Raw genomic sequence first — 16471 nt, forward strand, 5'->3', positions numbered from 1 at the left:
CAAACTTACTCATCATGTCCTCTTAGGCAGCTGGTGGTCATGCCTGTAGTCCCAGCTACTCTGGAGGCTGAGGTACAAGAATAGCTTTGGGCCTAGGAGGCAGAGGTTGCAGTGAGCTGACATTGTGCCACCACACTCCAGCCTGGCTACAGAGTGAGACTCTGTCTCAAAAAAAAAAAAAAAAAGATAAGCACAAACCGAGAAGGGAAAGATGACTACGTTAACACCACAGTGACTCAATAATGAACATTTATTTGGCTTACACCTTCAAATAAAGGCTATTAGTTCTTCTTCAACATGTATGCTTTGGACTGGTCTAGCCTGTAGGGAAGTTTGTTCTTACCATTCTTCCACCTGTCCTGGAAGCACCTTTACTGGGACTCCCCAGGTACCTCTTTTGTGATCCATCCCCATAAGGTCTAGCTCTTAGCTGTCAAGAGATGTCATTTGTGGCAGATACTGCTGTTTCTTATCTAACTTACTTTCCACATCTCTTTTCATTTGTAACAAAGCCCTGATTTTGTGCAGGTAGAGTATCATGGGAGGCTGGGTCCTTCCCCTAGTGACAAGGGCTGAAGCATGATGGGCCCCAAATAATTATGATATTTATTCTTGGTAATAACTAGTTTAGGATGGGTACATGACACAATACATGTCAGCATATTTTACCTGGATTCTACTGTCAACTTTACCAACATGCTAAGGGTGGCAGAGGAGAAGCACTGGGACCTTGATGTTGTCACTGGGCCACCAAATTAACCAACCTGCAACTGCTCTTTGAAAATCATTTCGGTGGGTTTGCTGTTACTTGTAGCTGAAACTATCCTATCAGATATTCCACAAAATCACATTACCTAACTTGTCAAATCTCCTAATATTGTTTTAATAACCATGCAGCCATTCATTAAGCTTTTAGATACAGGGATGTGCCTGGCACTAGAATAAGGAAATATGTTGAGACTTTTCAGGCTTTTCTATCAAGGAAGGTACCTATCATTTTCGTCTCTTTTTTTTTCCCCCCAAAGACCTTTATAAACGGACAATTTCTTTCACTTACATTATCTTATAATCTGAAACTACCCTCTGAGTTAGCCCAGAGAGGCATCCTGAGCTGTTTGCAGCTGAGGAAAGCAAAGTTGTAAACTGGCCAAGATTACCAACCAATCAGTGTCAGAGCTTGGGACGGAGTTCAATTTTCCAATTCCAAATCTCTACACTAGGGCACTCCCTCTTCCGCCAACAAACAATAGGAAATAACTGGCTCTAGGGTAGGCTGAATGTGAGGTATCTGGGGGCGAACAATGTCCCGCGACGCAAACCTACGGCTCTATACCCGCGTGGGGTCCTCTGTGACTATGGAGCTGACGCGGCTCGGTTAGGGTGCAGCTACGGGTAAAATACATAATGCCTCTAGAACACTTTGAGTCGGAGCCTAGCAACCTGGTCTACACCGATGTCAACGTTGTGAACGTATAAAAAGACATTCCTTCACGTTCTACGGCCCCACCATCCGCCCAAGACACAAAGGACAGCTCAAGCCCAGGCTAGGCCCGAACCCCCGGCCTGTCAATCACCCCGCTCTGCCCAGACCGAAATTTCAGGCCTACAGGGCACTGTTGGCCAAACCCACATTTTGTTACCGAATTTCTTTCGAGTTCCGGTGTCTCCCAGTCTTCTTTCTCCCCTTCTTCTCGGAAACATTACGTCCCTCTGGGTTCACCCTAAGACTCGACTCTAGCGGGTAAACAGGCCCGGAGCTCACAGAGGAGACCCTGCTAGCGGAAGCGGAAATGCTTGCTTAGAGAAAAGGAGGAAAACTACTTCTCGCAGCTGCCCAGTAGCTACAGGTCCTCGGTTAAGGTGTTCGATTGGTCAACACAAAAGAAGGACTTCCCCTTCGGGAGAACTCCGACCAATGAAAGGGCAGAATGGCCGATAGGGCTGGGGGCGGGTCGCTTCCGGCGGCTTTTCCCGCAGCTCTTGCGTAGAGGAGCATGAGAGCGTGGGAGTTTTGCAGCGGCCGTGGCGTTCTTCGTCGCGTCCCGGTCGGGCGTCGCTTTCTGCAGCTCCTGTCCGGGAGCGCAAAGCCTGTCATTAGCCGCCGAGCAGTAAGTGGGCTCCTTTCGAGGCCGGGCCAGGAGGAGGAGCAGTCAGCGTAGGTTTTTAAAGGGGGTTCGGAGGTAATCGAGGGAGGCTGGGGTACTGGAGGAGCTTGGCCGCAGAATAGGTCCGTTTAAAGACTGTTCTCTCCCCCCACAGCTTCGACTCGAAGTCCCTGTGGCGTCTTGAAGAAGGCATTCCCCATCCGCCAAATGGCGTCCATGCCCCCCACTCCCGAGGCCCAGGTAAGTGGAGGTACCTTTTTCGTCCAAGTTTGTTGCTGCTTTCGGTCTCTTCCTGACCCCCTCCTTTGGAGGAGGGTTGGGCATTCATGTTGTGGTAGGCGTGCACCTGAGCCCCAAATAGCCCTTTGACCAAGCGTTCTTCTTTCCAAGACCAGGCATATAGAAGTGGTTTACCAACTTCCTTCTTTCAGAACTGCCAACTGGGAGCAGGGCCCTTGGAGGAATCTCTGAGAGAGTTTCTCAGTGTCTTATCTGTTTTGTTTAGAGATAAGGTCTGGCCTTGTCGCTGGAGTGTTGCTTGTCTGGCTGGAGTGCAGTGCTGACATCATAGCTCCATCTGGAACTCAGGGAATCCTCGCGCCTCAGCTTCTCGAGTAGCTGAGAGGCGCGCATACCACAGTGTCTGGCCACTTTTAAAAATTCTTTATGGGGATGGAGTCTTGCGGCTTTGCCCAGGAACTCCTGGCCTCCAGCTGTCCTCCCACCTCGACCTCCCAAAGTGCTAGGATTAAAAGTGACTTTCTGGAATGGTTCCCAAAAGTACAGATTTGGTACTTATCCAATTTGAATGGATTTTTAAATTAAGCACATTTCTAGACTCTGCACTTGTAGAGTAATAGTAAATCCCAGGTGATTCATTATCACACCATTAGGGAAGGTGGGGTAGGCCTGGATGAAGCGCTGGAGTGAGCTTAGCAATGAGTGTCATGGGGACGAAAGAGAGGAAATAGCAAAGGGAAGGATGTTGGCAGAATCCTGTAACCTTTATCTCTTTATGATTCTTCCTGGGCTGCCCAACCTTCTTTTCTTTTCTTATTTCTTTTTTCTTTTTTTTATTTTTTGAGATGGAGTCTCGCTGTGATGCCTAGGCTGGAGTGCAATGGTGCGATCTCAGCTCCTTGCAATCTCTGCTTCCCGGATTCAAGCGATTCTCTTGTCCCAGCCTCCCAGGTAGCGGGGACTACAGGCACATGCCACCACACCCAGCTATTTTCATTTTAATTTGTTTTTATTTTATTTTATTTATTTATTTATTTATTTTTTGAGATGGAATTTTGCTCTGTTGCCCAGGCTGGAGTGCAGTGGCACAATCTCGGCTAACTGCAACCTCTTCCTCCTGGGTTCAAATGATTCTCCTGCGTCAGCCTCCCAAGTAGCTGGGATTACAGGCATGCGCCACCACATCTGGCTAATTTTTTGTATTTAGTGGAGACAGAGTTTCACCATGTTGGTCAGGCTGGTCTTGAACTCCTGACCTCAGGTAATCCACTCGCCTCCACCTCCCAAAGTGCTGGGGTTACAGGCATGAGCCACTGTGCCCGGCCTTAATTTTTGTAATTTTACTAGAGACAGGGTTTCACCATATTGGCCAGGCTGGTCTCGAACTCCTGACCTCAAGTCATCCGCCCCCCTCAGACTCCAAAAGTGTTGGGATTACAGGCATGAGCCACCGCACCCGGCCCCAACCTTCTCCTTTTCTTAGAGCATCCTTACTTAATGGTTTTTCCCCCAAGAGCTGTTCCCTCATCTTTTCTCTTCCAAGATAGACTATAATTGTCACAGTCCACCATCCTTATACCACTGCCTAAAAATATCCATGTTTACTCTCTTCTTTCCAACCCTCACCCCACCCCTTAGAACCCATTTACCCGACTCCTGCACTCAAGAACCTTTTACACCAAGCCCTTTTATCCCGTGCATCTGATGTTTCTAGCTCTTCTAATCCTTCCTAGGTTAAGTAAGGGACTGACCCTCCACCCTCTTGTACTGACACAGGCTCTTATGTTTCAGGGACCAATACTCTTTGAGGATCTGGCAGTGTATTTTTCTCAAGAGGAGTGTGTGACTCTGCACCCTGCCCAGATGTCCCTCAGTAGAGATGCTACAAAGGAGTGTTTGGAGGATGCGGCCTTGATGGGTAAGGCAATTGTTTTTCTTGCATCTGGAACTTTTGTCAGTTCTAGGATGAGAACTTAATGCTTTTTCCACATGTTGGTATGGTGGAGTGGGACCTGTGCCTGAGTAATTTATGTGGAGATGATAATTGTATGAGAGAAAAAGTTTTAAAATATGAGATGATTTCTTTCTTTTTTTTTTTTTTTGAGACGGAGTCTGGCTGTGTCTCCCAGACTGGAGTGCAGTGGTGCGATCTCTGCTCACTACAAGCTCTGCCTCCTAGGTTCACGCCATTCTCCTGCCTCACCCTCCCGAGTAGCTGGGACTATAGGCGCCCAACACCACGCCTGGCTAATTTTTTGTATTTTTAGTAGTGATGGGGTTTCACTGTGTTAGCCAGGATGGTCTCAATCTCCTGACCTCATGATCTGCCCGCCTCAGCCTCCCAAAGTGCTGGGATTACAGGCATAAGCCACCGCGCCTGGCCAAGATGATTTTTTAAAGACAAAACTTCAGTCTAGTACAGTGCCTGTGGTTTACTACAAGAGATGGCAGTATTTGGTAATCTTTCACAAACATTTATTGCAGTTAGTTTACAATTTTTTACTTGGGAAATCCCGTTAGTATCGATCACTATCATTTGCTAAAGACTGGAAATTGATTTACTCTTAAGGGGTGCTATGCCTTTCTCACCTATGGGGAACCATACACAGATGGACTCCTGTGCCTCAGTAGATTTTATTTCTGACTAGGATTGAGTATCTAAACTATTCTATTTATTTGTTCTAAGTAATTATTCTAAATAATTTGGAATAGTTTAGATACTCAATCCTAGTCAGAAAAGAACAACTAGAATAACTAGTTATTCTAAATAACTCATATTTTCTATCTTCCACTTTTCTCTTCATCATGTTCATGTTGTCTTCTATCTGCTTAAACTTGTGGAGTATATTTATAATGGTTATTTAAACTTTTTTTTCCTGCTAGTTTTATCATTGATGTGGTTTCTGGGTCTGTTTCTATTGATTGATTTGTCTTCTAGTTATGGGTTATATTTTCTATATTTTCTTTACTTGCATGTAAATTTTGGTTGGATGTTGGATTAAGAATTTTATGTTTTTGGAGCCAGGATTTCGTTGCATTTTTAAAAATATTTTGGATTTTGTTGTGGGAGGCGGTTAAGTTACTTGGGGTCAGTTTGATTGTTTCAAGGTGTGCTTTTTTTTTTGCTTTGTTAGGATGGGTTCAGATCAACCTTTCTGCTAGGGCTTATTTGAGTTACTGCTAAGGCAGTATTTTTCTGTGGACATTGCTGCTCAATGTCTTATGTCTTTCCACTTTGGCTGGAGGCAACATGGACTGGTTATTGCTCTGTTACTCCTTTTAGGCGGTTCTTTCCACAGCATTGGGTAGTTTCTTCATGCACTTGTAGATTACACAGCCAAAGTTGTGGTTTTTTTTGTATTTGGTTTTGTTTTTTGATACAGTATCTTGATCTAACGCTCAGGCTGGAGTGCAGTGGCACAATCACGGCTCACTGCAGCGCTGACCTCCCAGGCTCAAGCAGTCCTCCCACCTCAGCCTCCCAAGTAGCTGGGACTACAGGCATGCACTACCATGCCTAGCTAATTTTTTTGGTTTTTTTGTAGAGACAGGGCTTTGCCATATTGCCCAGGCTGGTCTCGAACTCCACGGCTCAAGTGATCCTCCCACCTCAGCCTCCCAGTGTGCTGGGATTACAGGTGTGAGTCACTGTACCTAGCCTCAGGAAAGTCTTAAGAGGACCCCATGTAGATGACCTGAGCACTCTTTCTGAGCAGCTGCCTCTTTGCTGTTTTGCTTTCAAATTCTACCTGCCTTGGCATCCCTGATCTCTGAACTCAGTCTCCTCAAATCAGCAAAACCACTTGGTACTGTTTGGATTCCCATGCACTATACTGCAGCCCTTTCTAGTCAGTGAGTTGGGAAAATCATAGAACTTTGTTTCTCTGGAAAGAAAGGTTCCTTTTGTATTGATATATCTGCGTTATAACTGAAGAATACTTGGAAAATATTACAAAGGAATGTTAGTTTTGTCAGCCATCCTTGTAAGTAGATTGGCTGTTATTTTCATGCAGTACACACAGCCTTCTACCTTGATCTTTCCTCAGTGAGGGATAAAGAGATTTTGGAGAGTTCTCCTGTTGATAATGAAACTGTTTCTGATAACCTGTGTGCTTCTCTGTTATAGGAGAAAAATGCTCACTTGATTGCTTTCTTTTCTTTTTAAAAATTATTTTCTTTCTCCCTCATTCTTGCTGTCATCTTATCTTTTTTTTTTTTTTTTTTTAAGAAACAAGTCACCTAGGCTGTCACCTAGGTTGGAGTGCAATGGCACAACTCAAAACTCCTGAGCTCAAGTGATCCTCCTGCCTCAGCCTCCTGAGTATCTAGGACTACAGGCATGTGCCACCAAGCCTGGCTAATTTTTAAAAATTATTTTTTGTAGAGATGGAGTCTCACTATGTTGCCCAGACTGGTCTCAAACTTCTAGCCTCAAGTGATCCTCCCACCTCAGCTTCCCAAAGTGCTGAGATTACAGGCGTGTGACACTTGCCCAACCCCTTTCTTTCGTGACAAATGTGAATCCTAATCTTTTTTCCAATTGTTAATTGTTCTGCTGTCGCTTGAGATAGCTTCAAAAATGAAAGGCTCTTGAGGTCTAAATAGACAAGCTGGAAAAGTTCACCTCTAGACAGCCACTACCGAGACTGTCCTTAGTACCTATCCCACTGGACTCTGACTTAGTTATAGCTATTCTCTCCTCCTTACCTTTGGATATTCACCCAAAACTGGATCTTCTGGGAGACCAGGAGAGTCTGCTTCGTCCTGATTTTGTGTGTTTCGTGTCTGGGTTATAGGATAACCCTTCTAAAGTTTCCTGGTCTTCTTTGTAACTACCTTTTAGCTAACTTTTTTCCCAGTATCCCTTGAAGGTATTGTCTATGTTTTGCTTTCTTTTGTTTTTATCAACAGGAGAGGAAGGCAAGCCAGAGATTAATCAGCAGTTAAGCCTAGAGTCTATGGAACTTGACGAGCTTGCCCTAGAAAAGTACCCCATTGCTGCACCCCTTGTCCCTTACCCAGAAAAATTCTCTGAGGATGGAGTTGGAAACCCTGAAGGGAAAATATTAAGTGGAACTCCCACTTGCAAGAGAAGGGTCATCAGCCTTTTAGTTACCATTGAAAACCACACCCCGTTAGTAGAACTCTCTGAATATTTAGGAACCAACACACTTTCTGAAATTCTTGATTCTTCCTGGGAAGGAGCCAAAAATGTGTATAAATGTCCTGAGTGTGACCAAAACTTCAGCGATCATTCATACCTGGTTTTGCATCAGAAAGTTCATTCAGGAGAGAAAAAACATAAATGTGGTGACTGTGGGAAGATCTTCAATCATAGAGCCAACCTGAGGACACACAGGAGAATCCATACTGGTGAGAAACCTTATAAGTGTGCCAAGTGCAGTGCCAGCTTTCGCCAGCACTCGCATCTGTCCCGACACATGAATAGCCATGTAAAGGAGAAGCCCTATACATGTAGCATATGTGGTAGAGGTTTTATGTGGCTCCCAGGATTGGCACAGCATCAGAAAAGCCACAGTGCTGAAAAAGCTTACGAATCTACTAACCGTGATAAACATTTTAATGAGAAACCAAATCTTGCTTTGCCTGAGGAAACATTCATCTCAGGCCCCCAGTACCAGCACACTAAGTGCTTGAAGAGCTTCAGGCAGTCCTCATATCCTGCCCTTTCTGAGAAGAGCCACGACGAGGACTTTGAACGCTGCAGCGATGATGGGGACAATTTCTTCTCATTCTCAAAATTCAAGCCCTTGCAATGTCCTGACTGTGACATGACCTTTCCTTGTTTCTCTGAGCTTATTTCCCATCAGAACATTCATACAGAGGAAAGGCCCTATACATGCAAAACATGCGAGAAAAGTTTTGCTTTGGACTCAGAACTTGCATGCCACCAGAAGAGCCACATGGTAGAGGAAACTTTTAAATGTACTGTGTGTGGGAAAAGTTTCAGGTCAAATTTGCATCTCATTACTCATAAGCGAACTCACATGAAAAACACCACATAAATTTAACAACTTGTTATTAGTGATTGGGCTTTTCAGTATCTGTATGGTGGGAAGCAGTTACTGTATATGTCCCAGGCAATGTGCTAAGCACTTTACACACATTCCCATGTAATACTTAATTCTCACCACAACCTTGATTTAGGCAGTATCATTTCCATTTTATAACTAGGGACGCAAAATCCATGCCACAAAGCTAGTGAATGAACCCAGGATTTGAACTCGGTTACTGTTCAACTGTGAGCCAGAAAAAGATACAAAACTTTTGTTTAAATTCAATTTTCATTAAAATGAAGGCTTTTGCTAGAGTTCTTTTAATTTTGTTTACGTAGTTTCTAACTTTTAGAAGGAGGAGAATTTATTTATATTTTGCCAGTTCTGCAGCTATATCTAGGAAAGTAAATGCTTTTATATGTTTTATACTTTTTTTTGCTATAACTATTTGAATGTAATATTTGTATAAGATTGCTGTTTTACATGTGCATTCCCATAGGCATTTAGAAGTTTTTTTCTGCCCTGTAAAAGTTCTCAAATGGGTGGACTAGCTTATATCTTGATGGCCATTAGTATCCACAGAGTTCTCTGTCATGGTTCTCATGCCAGGGGCAGGTACTGGCATTTAGGACCCAATTGTTTGCAAGAATTTTAGAAGTCTAACTGCAGCCCTTTTCTGGAGGCTGGACTTGACTTGGGGAGGGGAAAAAGTACTTGCTCTTTTCTAAGATTTGCCTCCAAATCGCTACTGAAGCACATTACCTGTCTTACTATGAATAATTGTAATTGTTTCTCAGTGAGCATGCTAGCTACTTTAGATATATTATCTAATTTAATCTTCAGAATAAATCTGTGACAGAGAAAAAAAAAAAAAACCTTTGTTTCATAAACGAGGAAACTGAAGTCCTCAGAGGGTAAAGTCAGTACTTTGCCCAGCACACAAATCACATTGTGGTGAAACTGACATTAAGCTTGGGTCTCTGTGACTCCAAAGGCCATGCAGTCTGCAAGACTGCAGCATTTGTTGGCATTTGCACCACGTAGTAACACTGCAAGCAGCCAGGGAAAGGGGAGCTGAGATAGGTAGGTGAGAATGGTCATCATGAAGGCGATTCAGTGTGCTTGCATCCTAGAACCCCTTCATTCCCTTTGTGCTGTACCCAAAGCCTGACTTACATATACAGTTGTAAAGCAGCAGAAGACTCTCCAGGACTTCAGGTTTGAATTCTTGTCTCTCTAATCAGATAAGAGATTTCACACTTTGCAGAGTACAGTACTGAAGGTCTTAGTTGGGTTTTGGTTTTTTAAAAAACACCCATAACATTTCCTCTCCATCTCCAAAGAAAATGCATATAGAAAATTGTTAGATTTTAACCAAAATACTTAATAATATGTAGATCTTTACATACTGCTATTATAGATAAATATTGGAGCAAAATATTGTTAAATAGTATGGTTATTAATGTTAAAGAACCACAGAATTTTGTAAATATAGATTCATATACAATTTCTCATTAAAGTTGATTGTATGCCTGTCAGCAAAACAGTATTTACATGGGTTTTGATTAGGATGGAAGAATGCTCTCATTCTACTTAAATAGACAGTATAAAAGTATAATATTTGCTAAAATTGAATTGTTGCTGGGAATCGTCATGAGAAAAGATAAAAGACTCTTGAGGACTAATTGTATGGAAGGTAGCAGTCCTACAGAACAGCAGATTGAGGACTGAATGTACAAAAAGATGCTGGCTACTCAGCTAAGCTCTTATTACTGAGTAGAGGCAGGAAGATACTGTTCAGGTGAGAGGAAAACTGAAACTAACAAAAACCCAGAGAGAGTTTCTCTCTTTTTGTCATTTTTGTCTTGTTTCTGGTTTGCAGATCCACAGTTGAGACTATGTGCTGCTCTGTATGTCAAGGTCAGACTTGGCTCTTTGTTTCTGATGTCTCCACTCTTAGGAGACAGGACACCAGCCTCCAGGTTTCTCTGAGGTGCTTTGAAATGTGTAGAAAGATAGTCTCCAGTTAGATTACGTATTAGCCAACTCTGAGATTATCATGATCTTTGTTAAATAACAAGAACACCACCTCCTTGCTCTCCTGCTTCTGCCCTCAGTGGGAGAAACTGGCAGGTGCCTCAGCACTTATCAGGGACCCTAATATTTCAGTCAAAGATCTAATGAGTCACAGGATGGGGGATGAAATTGGGAAAGGTCTGGATTAGCAGAGTGGCTGCAGAAAGAAGTAGAGGGGAATATCTTAGAAGGCACTTGGACAGAATGGGAGTGATATAAAAGATGGATGCTGTCATTTTTGTTTTGGCTTCTAGAAAACATAGCAGAAAGCGAGAGTTTGTGCCATACATCCTGTTTTGCACCTTAATGAGGAAGTTTGCCTTTTCACATGAGTCTTCCTTCACAATTAACCTCTAATTTTTACAGTTTTATTCTCCAGATTTTGGAAGATTATGACAAACTTCCCTAAAAGATTAGAAAAAATAGCCCTTTTCAGAAACATTAACATACATGTGGGTATAACTAAAATGGCTTTTTGGTATAATACTGTTAATGATTGGTATGCAGAAAAAAATGAAAATCCCCTAAGTGTTAGTTACTGGGAAATAGGCATATTTTCAGTTGTTTGCTTATTGTGCACTTGTACTTAAATACATTTGCTGGATGTAATTCTAGCTGCTTTGCCCCCAGGGAATTGAAGGAAAAGATGTATCTGCTGGTGAACTTCAGGCTTTTTGTGATGATGGCTTTTCACCCTTCTGTTTACAGTGTCAATTGATGGAGATAAATTCCATAAAATTGTCCTTAACTCAGAGATACTAGCCTATACCATGTTAGGTGCTATTCACAAATACTGGATAAAAGTTAATATGGGAATGAAAAACTAAATGCAAGAGTTTATTGCTATGAATGATTGGTTAACTGCATTTTGCAGCATGGAAATCACACTATGAGAGTGAAAACTTTATGCTGAATAAATTGACTCAGACAAATTTCTTCGTTTTTGTTGTTGATGCAGTGATGAAAATGTGTTTCCAACAGTTCCTTAACATGATTGCTGGAATAAACAGTCTGTTAAACAATCATCATTGATGGAAACAGCATTTTTCCAATGGAATTCAGCTGTCAGCAGTTTACATTTTGTAATTTAAGAAATTGTGGAATGTAGTTGTTCTTGAATGAGGTGGACTCAAAATAGTTTCATTTAGAGCTTTGTTGCTACAGGTGGTAGTCTATTGACACCTCCTCATTTAACATAGAAAATGACTAACCCAATAATTCAGGGAGTTAAAACTCTAATGACATTTCACAGTAAATGCCATTTTGAGTCTTTGCCTCCTGAGTTTCCATATAATTAAGTGGCAATGTTCTAGTGACTGCAGCATAAGATGTCATACAATCTGAAACTGCAGAGTCTGATCAAAGTAATCTGCAATTTACTGCCTATGTGTACAAAGGGAGACATAGCAGGTTATAGTTTACATGAATAGTCTATTTTGAATGTTCATTAAACTTGTTATCCCTGTGGGATTTTAGTAGGAAAGTGTTTTTGCTTTGACCATCTGTTTAACAAAATGATGTTCATTACATTAGAAGTGTATATATTCATGTGGTTTAGTTTTGTAATTTAGGAGAGCTATTGATCTGATTCAAAGATGACCATTACCCATCTTTCCAAGGCCCATCTAAGTAGTACAGGTATTTTGTCTTTTAAAATTGACATTCCTCGTTGCATTAAGTCTGTAGGGGAGAATACAATATAAATATTCTTCTGTGTAAACATAAGAATGTGCTGTAATCCCCAGTTCCTTTGGATACCTCAGAATTATATTTATTGTATACACTTATACTGTTTGTTTAATGTTTTGGTTTTACTGTTTTTGACATATTCTCATCAGTCTTGGCTCTAGTTTGCAAGCTCTGAAGTTATTGATTACGTCTAATGTGCAATTTGGCTTCTAATAAATGATATTTTATGATGATGGCAATGAAGTGAACTTTTTTAAAAAAATACTTAAGTGGTTTTAGGTGGCAATGAGGTAAATTTTGAAGACTGTTAGGATTGTGGTTTAGAAAGTGAATGACTTTGTGCTGCTTAATAAGGGAAGTAAAATTGCTTGCTCCCTGGAACTCAGCAGAAAATTCCGGCGTCATTCTGGGAAGCTAGCGCTAGACCTCAATTTCCTTTCGTCTTTGCCGTACACAGAAGTACAGGGGCAATGACCTCCGTCTTCACGGAGCAGCTACTGCTTGGCGCGGGTCGCCACTTAAAGCTTGGAGTCCGAGTAGCGGATGTGGTGAGTAGGACTCCCAGAAGACCTCGCGCGGCCTCAGGGAGATCCTGGGTCTCCGCTTGGCCACCAACCGCACGGGTCAGCGGAAGTGCCAACGAGATGACTTGCGCTACAGCGGCACACTGGTGAGGAACCGGAAGCCACGAGCCACTTCCGGTGCCCGTTTCCGGCAGCGCCTGCGCATTCCTGGGCAAGTGGGATGTGGTGAACGGTGGAGATCCATCAGTGGGGTTTGGCCGTGTGCCTGGCCATGTCTACTGCATATCGCTAGGTGATCTCCATGTAAATCTAGCAATATGGGTAAAAGCGTTTGCGGAGGAACTCCTCAGATCTCTTCCTCCACATCAGCAGGAGGGTAACACGGGTGTGACTGTCGGGCACTAACACGAATCTCCATCCCATGATTCTAAGTGTTAGGACTGGAGAAGAAGCTGTGCGCCACCGTCCCAGCTCTAGTCCCACTTAGGCAATGCAGAGCTGTGGGCCTGTCTAGCATGTGTGTCTCTGGCTTGTTGAATTGGATACTTTGTGCATCTCACTTGTGCTGGATAGAGTGTCTTTTCTTTAGGACCAGTACCAATCTCTTAGGCTTTTGGTATGCTCTGCAGCCAAATTCTAACATGCTTCTGGTTAGCTCAACTGTACCCTCGGCTTACCTTTGGTAAATAGTATCTTCCCCAGGTGAGCTTAGCCACTTCCATGGCTACAAAGACCTCACTTTAGGTCAAACTCCAACTTCTCTTCTATGTACTCCAGATTCCTACTTTCAAGTACCTACAGGAGATCGTCCTTTGGATGTCTCTCAGGCATCAAAACACATGCCCTTAACTCATGCTTTTAGCGCCTCATCTGTTTGCCTCCAGTATGTGGGGCCACATCCATACAATTGCTCATGATATCAACAAACACCTCCTCTTTCCTCTTGCTATGGCTTGAATATTTGTGTACCCTAAAAATTCATGTGTTCGAATTCTAACACTTTAATTGATGTTATTAGGAGGTGGGGACTTTGGTAGACCCCTCATGATTGGGATTAGTGTCTTCATAAAAGAGACTGCAGGCCGGGTGTCGTGGCTTATGTCTGTAATCCCAGTTCTTTGAGAGGCCAAGGCGGGAGGATTGCTTAAAGCCAGGAGTTCAAGACCAGCCTGGGAAACATAATGGCACCCCGTCTTTACAAAACATTTATGTAGCCCGGTGTGGTGGCTGGTGCTTGTAGTCCTAGCTACTTGGGAGGCTGAGGCAGGAGGATTGCTTGAGTCCAGGAAGTCGAGGTTACAGTGAACTGTGATTGGGCCACTGTGCTTGAGCCTGTGAGGACCCAGCAAGAAGGTGCCATCATGGAAATGGCCCTCACCAGACACTGAATCTGCCAGTGCCTTGATCTGGGCTTCCTAGCCTCTAGAACTATGAGAAAAAAATTTTTTATTGTTTATAAGCTATCCAGTTGACGGTAATTTTTTATAGCAGCCAGAACAGACTAAGACATCATATCCACTCAATCATCAAGTCTCACGGATTCCACCTTAAAAGTATCACCAAAACCTGAATGTTTCTGTCTCCACTGTCCCCATCCTGTCCAACGATACTCACCTGGGTTACCTGAAATAGCCTGCTGATGACTTTCATATCACTCTTGTTCTCTGTCAACACAGCTAACACACTGCCATGTAATAAAAGAAGTATTATAAAATTGCTTGCTCCCTGAAACTCAGCAGAAAATTCCAGCATTATTGAGGGAAGACAACACTAGATGTTGATCTTTCCAGTCTTTGCTGCACAGAAGTAGAGGGCCAGGTTCCAGATGATTATGATTATCTTATCATCCAACTTGACATCTTTCGTTGGCTTCCCATTGTCCTTAGGGTCATTTAAATTTTCAACAAGACCTTCCTAGTCATTACTTCCCTGCCAGCATCAACTCCAGCTGTTCTTTTTCTCCTACCCCTCTCCAGCTACACTTTCGCTCAATTCATCAAATATACCAAGCTCTTTACTTTTCCTTTGTGCACATACGTTTTCTTTTACTTGGAACAACCCTCTCAATTCCTGCATTCTTTGTTTTACCCTCCTTATAGCAATATGCTTGTAATCGAATAGTAATTATGTAACTAATAAAATTTCATTGTCTCTATAGGAGCAGAGACCAGGAACATGGTAGATGCTTAAAATTATGCACTGAATGAAACTACTACAGCTGTCACTTTTATACTGTTGGTTTCAGCTTAAAGACTGACAGAGGGCCGGGTGCAGTGGTTCATGCCTGTAATCCCAGCACTTTGGGAGGCCAAGGCAGGCAGATCACGAGGTCAGGAGTTCGAGACCAGCCTGGCCAACATGGTGAAACCCCATCTCTACTAAAAAAATACAAAAATTAGCTGGGCATGGGGTGGTGTGCACCTGTAGTCCCAGCTACTCAGGAGGCTGAGGCAGGAGAATTGCTTGAACCCAGGAGGTGGAGGTCGCAGTGAGCTGAGATTGTGCCACTGCACTCCAACCTGGGCAACAGAGTGAGACTTTGTCAAAAAAAAAAAAAAAAAAAAAGGATACTGGTGCTGTCAGTTACTAGTAGGCAAGAGGTGTAACAGTGTACACAAAGAAACTGTAAGGAGTTTAGAAAAAAACGAAGAAAGCTTTCAGGATAAATATATAATGATGCCCTATAGGCTTGAAGGGAATAATTTAGCAAAGATGGCCAGTGCAGTGGCTCACGCCTATAATCCCAGCACTTTGGGAGGTCAAGGCAGGAGGATTGCTTGAGGCCAGGAGTTCCAGACCAGCCTGGGCAACATAATAAGACCCATCTCTACCAAAAATTTAAAAATTAGGCCGGGCACAGTGGCTCACGCCTGTAATCCCAGCACTTCGGGAGGCTGAGGTGGGCAGATCACGAGGTCAAAAGGTCGAGACCATCCTGGCCAACATGGTGAAAGCCCATTTCTACTAAAAAAAAAAAAAAACATAGCTGGGCATGGTGGCACACACCTGTAGTCCCAGCTACTTGGGAGGCTGACACAGGAGAATTGCTTGAACCCAGGAGGCGGAGGTTGCAGTGAGCCAAGATCGCACCACTGCACTCCAGGCTGGGGGGACAGAGGGATACTACGTCTCAAAAAAAAAAAAAAAAGCCGGACGTGGTGTCACATGCCTGTAGTCCCACCTACTCAGGAAAGGATCACTTGAGCCTGGGTGAAGGCCTTAGTAAGCTGTGATTCTTCCACTGCACTCACCCTGGCTGAAAGAATGAGAACCTCCTCCCTGCCCAAAAAAAGTTTCATTTCACTGAGTGGGCATCAACAATATACAGAATGGGAAACTTCTGACTTTCCTTCCTTCCATGGATGCACTGAATAAATATCTACACATGGATCAGTTCTCTGTGAGAGAAATATAGAAACTAGTTAAGACTCCTACACACTGGGCAACTGAGAATATATCCACATCAAAATGGGTACCAACAAGTTGAGACACAATGTAAACCACAAACCTGGGCATAGTATCTTACAATTGGGAAGGAATCCCCAAATTCCAGATTTTTGAAGAATGAATGGTGTAGGCCAGACATACTGCTCCCAAACTTAAACAGTTTCCACCTGAGAGTTTGGCTCCTCAATCGTCTTACTCTGGGAATGGACAGGGTTCAGCATTTGTGAGTCCCCTGAGAAAAAAGAGGACATTTATTTATTTAGAGACAGAGTTTCGCTCTTTTCGCCCAGGTTGTAGTGCAGTGGCAAAATCTTGGTTCACTGCAACTTCCGCCTCCCGAGCTCAAGCGATTCTCCTGCCTCAGCCTCCTGAG

General features: G+C 43.2%; 2 protein-coding genes across 2 annotated transcripts in view; one reads left to right on the forward strand and one right to left on the reverse strand.

Moving 5' to 3' along the window:
• Positions 1-1819, reverse strand: part of LOC105541516 (N-alpha-acetyltransferase 60) — a 54248-nt gene extending 52429 nt beyond the window's left edge. The window contains exon 1 of the mRNA XM_011982575.1: positions 1641-1819. The gene's annotated coding sequence lies outside the window, so the exon portion shown is untranslated. The remainder of the gene's footprint in view (positions 1-1640) is intronic.
• A 111-nt stretch (positions 1820-1930) lies between these two features.
• ZNF597 (zinc finger protein 597) lies at positions 1931-12358 on the forward strand. The gene is made up of 4 exons (XM_011982574.1): positions 1931-2108; positions 2260-2345; positions 4137-4263; positions 7257-12358. Exons 2-4 carry the CDS (start codon positions 2313-2315, stop codon positions 8369-8371), a joined length of 1275 nt encoding a protein of 424 aa, XP_011837964.1. The 5' UTR covers positions 1931-2108; positions 2260-2312; the 3' UTR covers positions 8372-12358.
• The last annotated feature ends 4113 nt before the right edge of the window (positions 12359-16471 follow it).

The sequence above is a fragment of the Mandrillus leucophaeus genome, unplaced genomic scaffold (genome assembly GCF_000951045.1).
Source record: "Mandrillus leucophaeus isolate KB7577 unplaced genomic scaffold, Mleu.le_1.0 Scaffold240, whole genome shotgun sequence".
NCBI classification, from domain to species: Eukaryota; Metazoa; Chordata; class Mammalia; order Primates; family Cercopithecidae; genus Mandrillus; species Mandrillus leucophaeus.